This window comes from Garra rufa, chromosome 6, assembly GCF_049309525.1.
Source record: "Garra rufa chromosome 6, GarRuf1.0, whole genome shotgun sequence".
Lineage (NCBI taxonomy): Eukaryota > Metazoa > Chordata > Actinopteri > Cypriniformes > Cyprinidae > Garra > Garra rufa.
In genome coordinates this window covers 6,602,033-6,611,863 of record NC_133366.1, presented here as the reverse complement: position 1 = coordinate 6,611,863, position 9,831 = coordinate 6,602,033, and the positions used below count along the sequence as shown (strand labels likewise).

Here is a 9,831-nt window from a genome sequence, read left to right as displayed (position 1 = left end):
CTGTTCCTGGAGATCTACCACCCTACAAAGTTCAGCTCCAACCCTGATCAAACACACCTGAAGCAGCTAATTCATCTCTTAGCACTTGATAATTACAGACAGCTGTGTTGGAGCAAGGCAGGAACTAAAGTCTGCAGGTAGCTACATCTCCAGGAATATGGTTGGGCAGCTCTGCTCTTGAGTATGGACTCAAATAAACTTTCGGGAGAGTTCATTTACCACTGGGCTTTTTGCTGTGTAGTAGACACTTAACTTGAGAGGCTTTTTCTTTCATAACCTTTGGATATGTAGTCCTTGCGTGTACTTCCGGATCAACAGTGTAAAACTACTAACAGCAAAGATTTTAATGGAGTTTTATTTTAACAGTGTTTTCAGTACAATGTTGTTATTTTTATGAAATTAAGAATGAGGTGTTGTACTGTTGTATATTAACTTCTTTTCTGTAGTGATGTCATCGATCATGGATTCCACTTTTCCTCTGTTTCTGCTCATGATTCCAGGTAAGTCTCACCTGTAAATGCAATGGGATTAATTATGAGTCCATCTCATAATTAAAACAACAACAACAACAACAACAACAACAACAACAACAACAAGAAATCTGTTGTCCCTCCAACAGAAAATAATGATGTACAATATGAATCTGTATTAATGATTATTGAAATGGTTTTGCAATAACAGCATATGATGAACATGCAGTGTCAGTAATTCTGAAAGAATTATTTGGTGTAATTTAGCCCTTTAATGTGTTTCAGGGGTTTTTAGTGCTGATTGGGGTGTGAATTACAGTCATTCAAACATCTGTGCACTAAAGGGGTCAACAGTGACAATGAGCTGCACTTTTACATATCCTTATGGATATCGGATCATAAAAGTCTTCTGGACTAAAACAACTGTTAAAGGGAATGAAGATGAGTTTCCAGATCTGTCTGAGGATCCTGAATACAGTCAGAGGCTTCAGTATCTGGGAGATAAACAGCAGTACTGTGCCATCAAAATGAGTCATGTGACACAGAAGGATGAACAAATGTTCTATTTCAGATTCACAACTCATATACCTGATAAGAAATGGATTGGTCTTCCAGGAGTGAATCTTACTGTCACAGGTGACTTTCATCAGGTTTTGCTCTCCTTCTGTGCATTATGTTGAATAATAACGAGTGTATGACAGCAGCACTAGATATAATGTGTGTGTGTTGTGTTCAGATCTTCAGGTGGAGTCTCCTGAGAGAGTGACAGAGGGAGATTCAGTCAGTCTGACATGTAAAAGCAGCTGCACTCTGACTGACAGAGCAACATTCATCTGGTACAGAAACTCACAGCCATTAACTGAGAGAAGAGACACAAACAATCAACTCCTGCTGCAGTCAGTCAGAAGAGAGGATGCAGGCAGATATAGCTGTGCTCTACATGGACACACTTACATCTCTCCTGATGTTTATCTCAATGTCATGTGTGAGTATATTCTTTAAAGTTTTCTTTCAAATTCACTTGTCCCTCCATTTCTTTAAAACACCATTAATCTGGTTACAGTGAGACACTTGCGTGTTTACGGCTGACATGCAAATGTTAATTACTCACTTCAGTAGCACAGCCACAAGACAAAGTGTGTGTTACTGTCAGTATTTTGTCCTGTCCTGTTCTGTTTTCCCAGTGTTTTTCCCCCTCTGTTTCTAGTCCATATGATTAAGTCCTTGTCGCCCCCTTTTGGTTAAGTCTTAGTTGGTTTTGTCGTGCCCATATTTGTATTTCCCCCTCGTCATCCTTGTGATCTTGTTTGTAACCACGCCTTGTTTTTCAGTGTATAAATATCTTCAGTTCCTCACTCCCCTTGTCCGGTGTTAATGTTACATGTGCTTGTTTCTTGCTCCCGGTTTTTGTTTGTTTGTTATCTTTTTCAGTGTTTTGTTTAATAAACTTTATTTATTTCATTTACTCCGGTTCTCCATCTTCATCTCCACTCCTCAACCCGCCAGACTGTGACAGAACGACGGACCCAAAAACTGAAGATGAATCGGGCTGAGGCAGACCTGGTGAGACTGCGGCAGGGCGGTCAGAGTTTGGAATGGTATGTGGCGGATTTTGTCGAGCTCTCACATCAGGTGGGCTGGCCTGATGCCTCTCTCGGTGCCGTGTTTCTGATGGGACTGAATGATGAGACGATTCGTTGCGATTCTCCTGCCTGTAATTTCTCCTTGATCGAACTGATCAATCTCATTCTTGATTTAAATTGCTCTGATTTTGAACTTGAAGAAGTAAGGAGTGTCAGGTCTCATCGTTCGGTCCCCTCTGAAACACATCACGTCGGGTCAGCCTGTTCTAAGCCGAGAATCCCCACATACCGTGCCAACGGATCGGACTGCAAGCCCAGTCTCCAATCTCCAGTCATCCTCCAAAGCTCCGCTGCTGTCCTCACCCCGATGCGGCCGGCCTCCTCCCTGCGCTCTAGTCTGCCGGCCACCGCCCAGAGCTCAAGCCCAGTACCTCAGGCTTCCTCTCCGCGATCAAGCCTGTCAGCCGCCGAGCCGGCGCCAGCTCACAATATGGCCGCCATGCCAGCTGACAATATGGCCGCCACGTCAGCTCACAAGATGGCCGCCACGCCAGCGCACAAGATGGCCGCAATGCCCGAGTCTGCACGCAAGATGGCCGCTATGCCCGAGTCTGCAAGTAAGATGGCTACAACGCCTGAGTCTGTTCACAAGATGGCCACCATGTTACTAGCTGCCCTCAAGATGGCTGGCAAGCAAGATGGCTGCCACGCCGGAGTCTGCAAGCAAGATGGCTGCCATGACAGAGTCTGTTCGCAAGATGGCTGCCACACCAGAGTCTGTTCACAAGATGGCCACCATGTTACTATCTGCCCTCAAGATGGCTGCCACGCCATAGTCTGCAAGCAAGATGGCCTCCGTTCCTGAGTTCCCGGCCAAGATGGCCGCCGTTCCTGAGTTCCCGGCCAAGATGGCCGCCAAGCCTGAATCCCTTGCCAATATGGCCGCCAAGCCTGAATCCCTGGCTAAGATGGCCGTTGTTCCTGAGTCCCTGGGCAAGATGGCCGCCAAGCCTGAGTCCCTGGCCAAGATGGCCACCGTTCCTGAGTTCCTGGCCAAGATGGCTGCTGTTCCTGAGTTCCCGGCCAAGATGGCTGCTGTTCCTGAGTTCCCGGCCAAGATGGCCGTTGTTCCTGAGTCCCTGGCCAAGATGGCCGCCAAGCCTGAGTCCCCGGCCAAGATGGCCGCCAAGCCTGAATCTGCACCCAAAATGGCTACCGCCAAGTCAGAATCTCTGCTGGTTCCGCCCAGCCTCCCAGAGCCGCCACTGGTCTCGTCCAGTCTCCCAGAGTCTCCGCTGGTTCCGCCCAGCCTCCCAGAGTCTCCGCTGGTTCCGCCCAGTCCTCCAGGAACCGCGCTGCCAGAGTGCCCTCCAGTGACCGCTCGCCCAGAGCCTGCTCATTCAGAGTCCCGCTCCTCAAGAGCGCCGTCCAGAGCCCGCTCCTCAAGAGCGCCGTCCAGAGCCCGCTCCTCAAGAGTGCCGTCCAAAGCCCGCTCCTCAAGAGCGCCGTCCAGAGCCCGCTCCTCAAGAGCGCCGTCCAAAGCCGACGCCTCCAGCGCGCCCTCTTTACTCGGCCATGGCTTCCTGAGCCCCCAGATCCGCCATGGCCACTTGGACTGTTTACTCGGCCATGGCTTCCTGAGCCCCCAGATCCGCCATGGCCACCTGGACTGTTTACTCGGCCATGGCTTCCTGAGCCCCCAGATCTGCCATGGCCACCTGGACTGTTTACCCGGCCATGGCCCCCTGAGCTCCCAGACCCACCATGGCCTCCTGGACTGGTTACCCGGCCATGGCCTCCTGAGCTCCCAGATCCGCCATGGCCTCCTGAACTGTTAACCCGGCCATGGCCTCCTGAGCTCCCAGATCCGCCATGGCCTCCTGAACTGTTAACCCGGCCATGGCCTCCGGAGCTGGAGACCACCCCTGTATCCTGTGTTTCCTGTATCCCTGTCTAGTGGTCTCCAGGGCGCCCACCCTCCCTCCCCTATGGATGTTAGATGGCGTGAGATGCGCCTTTTGGGTAGGGGAGTGTAATGCCAGTATTTTGTCCTGTCCTGTTCTGTTTTCCCAGTGTTTTTCCCCCTCTGTTTCTAGTCCATATGGTTTAGTCCTTGTCTCCCCCTTTTGGTTAAGTCTTAGTTGGTTTTGTCGTGCCCATATTTGTATTTCCCCCTCGTCATCCTTGTTATCTTGTTTGTAACCACGCCTTGTTTTTCAGTGTATAAATCTTCAGTTCCTCACTCCCCTCATCTGGTGTTAACGTTACATGTGCTTGTTTCTTGCTCCCGGTTTTTGTTTGTTTGTTATGTTTTTCAGTGTTTTGTTTAATAAACTTTATTTCATTTACTCCGGTTCTCCATCTTCATCTCCACTCCTCAACCCGCCAGACTGTGACAGTTACCATAATTTTCAGGAGTTCATACTTTTCTTCAATAGAGTAAAACATATTTTGGCATGCTGTCCGAAAGGCCTGAGATAGACAGAGATAGGAATATTTAGATGGGGTTTGTGTGAGAGCGGAGGAGTGTGTTATACAGTAAACTTTACCTATGACAGTGTATGCAATATTTTTAGAAGAACATATCTGAACAATGGAAGGTTCCTAATAAGGACTGTTCTTGTTAGTATTAGGGCAGAAATTGCATTTTTCCAGACTTTGTTTTTACTTTTGTTTTGTGTTATGTGTAAGTCTCTACATGTCTGTGGACTCTGTGCATCTTTTAAAAGAGTACATTTGTGTACACATGGCTGGGTTGTTGTATAACAACAAGGAATTATGCAATAACCTTGTTTTTGTGAAACACTGCCACTGGTCAAAAAGTTGCTCAACCATTAACTGCATGACAGCCAATTGCTATGAGGTTCAGATAGTGGCACCTGCCTTGAGCATTTTAACGTATTCCTATTGTCCTATTGAGTTTATGTTGGTTTTTGTAGATTAAACACACTTGCTACAGACACCCCAAAGTGAAAGTGATGTTTATTTGCTTGACTGAAAAGCAATACCAAAGTATGTGTGCAAAAGACATCCGATTATTTGATTATATTGCTTTGACACTGACTTCATACAGTAGTAATGCATGAACAATACTACAGGTCCTTCTCAAAAAATTAGCATATTGTGATAAAGTTCATTATTTTCTGTAATGTACTGATAAACATTAGACTTTCATATATTTTAGATTCATTACACACAACTGAAGTAGTCCAAGCCTTTTATTGTTTTAATATTGATGATTTTGGCATACAGCTCATGAAAACCCCAAATTCCTATCTCAAAAAATTAGCATATTTCATCCGACCAATAAAAGAAAAGTGTTTTTAATGCAAAAAAAGTCAACCTTCAAATAATTATGTTCAGTTATGCACTCAATACTTGGTCGGGAATCCTTTTGCAGAAATGACTGCTTCAATGCGGCGTGGCATGGAGGCAATCAGCCTGTGGCACTGCTGAGGTGTTATGGAGGCCCAGGATGCTTCGATAGCGGCCTTAAGCTCATCCAGAGTGTTGGGTCTTGCGTCTCTCAACTTTCTCTTCACAATATCCCACAGATTCTCTATGGGGTTCAGGTCAGGAGAGTTGGCAGGCCAGTTAAGCACAGTAATACCATGGTCAGTATACCATTTACCAGTGGTTTTGGCACTGTGAGCAGGTGCCAGGTCGTGCTGAAAAATGAAATCTTCATCTCCATAAAGCTTTTCAGCAGATGAAAGCATGAAGTGCTCCAAAATCTCCTCATAGCTAGCTGCATTGACCCTGCCCTTGATAAAACACAGTGGACCAACACCAGCAGCTGACATGGCACCCCAGACCATCACTGACTGTAGGTACTTGACATTGGACTTCAGGCATTTTGGCATTTCCCTCTCCCCAGTCTTCCTCCAGACTCTGGCACCTTGATTTCCGAATGACATGTAAAATTTGCTTTCATCCGAAAAAAGTACTTTGGACCACTGAGCAACAGTCCAGTGCTGCTTCTCTGTAGGAATGGGGCACCTGTAGCCCATTTCCTGCACACGCCTGTACACGGTGGCTCTGGATGTTTCTACTCCAGACTCAGTCCACTGCTTCCGCAGGTCCCCCAAGGTCTGGAATCGGTCCTTCTCCACAATCTTCCTCAGGGTCCGGTCACCTCTTCTCATTGTGCAGCGTTTTCTGCCACACTTTTTCCTTCCCACAGACTTCCCACTGAGGTGCCTTGATACAGCACTCTGGGAACAGCCTATTTGTTCAGAAATTTCTTTCTGTGTCTTACCCTCTTGCTTTAGGGTAAGATGGCCTTCTGGACAGCACTCAGGTCGGCAGTCTTACCCATCATTGCGGTTTTGAGTAATGAACCAGGCTGGGAGTTTTTCAAAAGCCTCAGGAATCTTTTGCAGGTGTGTAGAGTTAATTAGTTGATTCAGATGATTAGGTTAATAGCTCGTTTAGAGAACCTTTTCATGATATGCTAATTTTTTGAGATTTTGGGTTTTCATGAGCTGTATGCCAAAATCATCAATATTAAAACAATAAAAGGCTTGAACTACTTCAGTTGTGTGTTAATGAATCTAAAATATGTGAAAGTCTAATGTTTATCAGTACATTACAGAAAATAATGAACTTTATCACAATATGCTAATTTTTTGAGAAGGACTTGTATTTTCAGATTCTTATTTTTAATTTAGAGTTTCAGTTTAAATACTTCTTCTGCAGATCCGCCAAAGAATCCAGTGATCTTCATCAGTCCATCTGGTGAAATAGTGGAGGGAGATTCAGTGACTCTGAGCTGCAGCAGTGATTCAAACCCACCTGCAGAAATCAGCTGGTTTAAAGGAGGAACATTTGTAGAATTTGGAAGAATCTACAGCATCTCAAACATCATCTCTGATCACAGTGGAGAATACAAGTGCAAGTCCAGAAATAAACATGGAGAGAAATACTCTGATACTGTGACTTTAAACGTCATGTGTGAGTTTAATGATGGTTGCATATGTGATATTTATTTATCTGTTTTGTCAAATAAATTTCAATTCCGAATTAAACAAATGTTTTTATTTGTTTTTATTTATTTATTTATTTATTTATTTATTTATTTATGTTTTAGACCATCCAAAGAGTGTCTCAGTGTCCACCAGTCCATCTGGTAAAATAGTGGAAGGTGATTCAGTGACTCTGATCTGCAGCAGTGATTCAAACCCACCTGCAAAACTCGACTGGTTTAAAGGAGAAATGTTTGTAGGATCTGGAAGAATCTACAGCATCTCAAAGATCAGCTCTGATCACAGTGGAGAATACAAGTGCAAGTCCATCAATAAACATGGAGAGAAATACTCTGATGCTGTGACTTTAAGCATCATGTGTGAGTTAATGATGGTTAAGTAACTGTGATAAATAATCCTCTGTGATGTCAAATGTATTGTGGTTGTTAATTATATCAATATAATTTTTTTTCTGTTTTAGACCCACCCAGGAATGTCTCAGTGTCCTTCTCTGGTGAAATAGCGGAGAGAGATTCAGTGACTCTGATCTGCAGCAGTGATTCAAACCCACCTGCTCTGAACTTCAGCTGGTTTAAGGAGAATGAAACCTCAGCTGTTGGATATGGAAAGAGTTTCAGTGCACTACAGAGTGGACGCTTCTACTGTGAGGCTCACAATCAACATGGATCTCAGAGATCAGATACTTTATCAGTAACTGGTGAAGACCTTTTTTTATAAAGACTTCAAGACATTCGTGGAGCTTTGAGAGTCAATATTAACTCATATTCTTCATTTTTCAGTGCATCACGGTCTGGGTTGGCATGTCTGGTTGGGAATCACAGTGGCATGTGTAGGATTATTCATCATTATCATCATCATCGTGTTCATAATGTAAGTTTGATTAAGAGCTATTTTGGAGTTAATTAGAGTGCAGGTGGAATTGCCTCATGTGCATGCAATTGTTAGTCATATTTTTTTGAAACACAACTTACAATTTTAATGTCAATGAAAGGAGGAGAAAACAAAGAGGTGCAAAAGCTGAAGATGCCACAGAAAACCAGGTGAACCATCCAGACATGACTGGAAATTTGTCATATAATTTTAGGTGGATTTCATGTGTATAATCATTTGTTGTCTTTCATCTCAGGATGATCTGTACTCTAACGTAACCGAGAGGGATGTGTCTGAATCAGCCATTTGTCATGACGTTCTGTATGCCAGCATTTCATCCAGCAAACCCAGTGGAGACAGAAACAAAGCTGCTGAGGAGATCCAGTATGCCACCGTCCAGCATCACAAAACCAAACCGATGAAGAGAGCAGAGGAGAACGAAAACCATTATGACAATATCAGGACTCACCAGCCTGGTGCTCCCATGAGGTGCAAAAATAAAACTTCTGTCATCATCTGCTCTGTACTGAGACATTTATAGTTATTTAAATCAGGACATTTTACTAAATAATGCTAAATTAGAAACATTACAAGGTGGCTGTATTTTTAAAATGACTTCATCATCAAGTAATCTGATGCATAACATCATTGTTTTGCTGTTTTTTTTTCTTTTTATTTCATTCCGTTTTAGGCAAACAGATGTGGAGACTGTGGAGGACGTCTCTGTGATCTACAGCAGCGTCAAATGACTGACAGACCATCATGAAGCCTGTGTTTAGACATCAATCTTGACTGCTGAAAAAAGCAAAAGCTGAAAATATTCACTGAATATAAGCAAATGTTACTTAATGTGCTTGAAAGTACAGTAATTTATGATGCAGTTTAACATAATTTATGGCATACTAACCATTAAATTGGGTAAACAATGTGTTGGAGACAGAAAAATCCAAAATTAAAATTAAATGTTTAAATGATTGAAATTTTGATGTCAAAAGTTTCTGTGACCAAATAAATGAATGTATCAGTTTCACAGAACTCATCTTCAGTTGTTTAAGATTTCAGTTCTTTAAAGCTCCACTGACATGCTTTCATAATTTCAGCTGAAACAGGAAGACAGAGCAGGACATATCAAGCAGTCCCCCCCCCCTTTTTTTTTTTTTTTAATAATAGTCAATAATTAAGTCAATAATGTTTTGTTCATATCACAGCATGGGCCAGAGCCATTGAGCTCAGTAAAGCCACATTTGACAGCGTATGACAGCCACAATCTCATCCATATCGTTATGCATTCTTTGTAGGATTCAAATGGGTCCTGTTCGTTTCATGGTCTGCGCCGACTCGCACATATGATTCGCTCTGTACCATTGTGTCTCACGCACAGTGCAAAACCTCATTCGCCCCAATGGAAAGCATATTTACACTGTCTGAATTGCTCCCTATCCCCATTCATTATACAGAGTTTTTTTTTTTTCTCGAACAAGTGATTTCAGCCGCAGCTTTAGCATCTATTTATTGTGTATGGGGCGGGACGTTTCAGATTCTAGAGAGCATTTGATTGGACAGTTTAATGAGAATCTGAAGTGATGATGTCATTAAAATTGTTGATCCATATTGGCGGAAGTGAGAGACTGCACATTTTGCCAATAACACAAAATGTGTCATTGTTTTGGCGTGCACTAGCTAATAGATTACCTTAAGGATAACATTCATAATAAAAGCCAAGAAAAAAAAAAACTTTTGATTTCATGGGGACTTTGTTTATTTCCATTGTAGCAGATGTAGTCAATTCCAGGTCATTGTAGAGCTAAACTCAAAACATATACCTATATACACCATTTGCACTGTAGTACAACTGTGTGTTAAAGGGGTCTTATTATGCTTCTTCACTTTTTGAATTTTAGCCAATATGTGGTATGTATGTTT

The 9,831-nt window shown here is 43.3% G+C and overlaps 1 protein-coding gene across 1 annotated transcript; it reads left to right on the top strand.

Annotated features, from left to right (window-relative positions):
- Nucleotides 1–460: 460 nt before the first annotated feature.
- On the top strand, nt 461–8,933 carry LOC141336796 (B-cell receptor CD22-like). The gene is made up of 8 exons (XM_073842524.1): nt 461–500; nt 756–1,106; nt 1,207–1,455; nt 7,499–7,735; nt 7,818–7,908; nt 8,030–8,078; nt 8,165–8,397; nt 8,600–8,933. The coding sequence occupies exons 1-8, from the start codon at nt 461–463 to the stop codon at nt 8,655–8,657; spliced, it is 1,308 nt and encodes a 435-aa protein (XP_073698625.1). The 3' UTR covers nt 8,658–8,933.
- The last annotated feature ends 898 nt before the right edge of the window (nt 8,934–9,831 follow it).

What these genes read in the sequence shown, in the direction of transcription:
- LOC141336796 (XM_073842524.1), top strand. Translation starts at nt 461, where the DNA reads ATGGATTCCACTTTTCCTCTGTTTCTGCTCATGATTCCAG. An exon ending in AGTGAATCTTACTGTCACAG is followed by an intron (nt 1,107 to 1,206) that starts GTGACTTTCATC and finishes TGTTGTGTTCAG; the next exon opens with ATCTTCAGGTGGAGTCTCCT. An exon ending in TGTTTATCTCAATGTCATGT is followed by an intron (nt 1,456 to 7,498) that starts GTGAGTATATTC and finishes TTTCTGTTTTAG; the next exon opens with ACCCACCCAGGAATGTCTCA.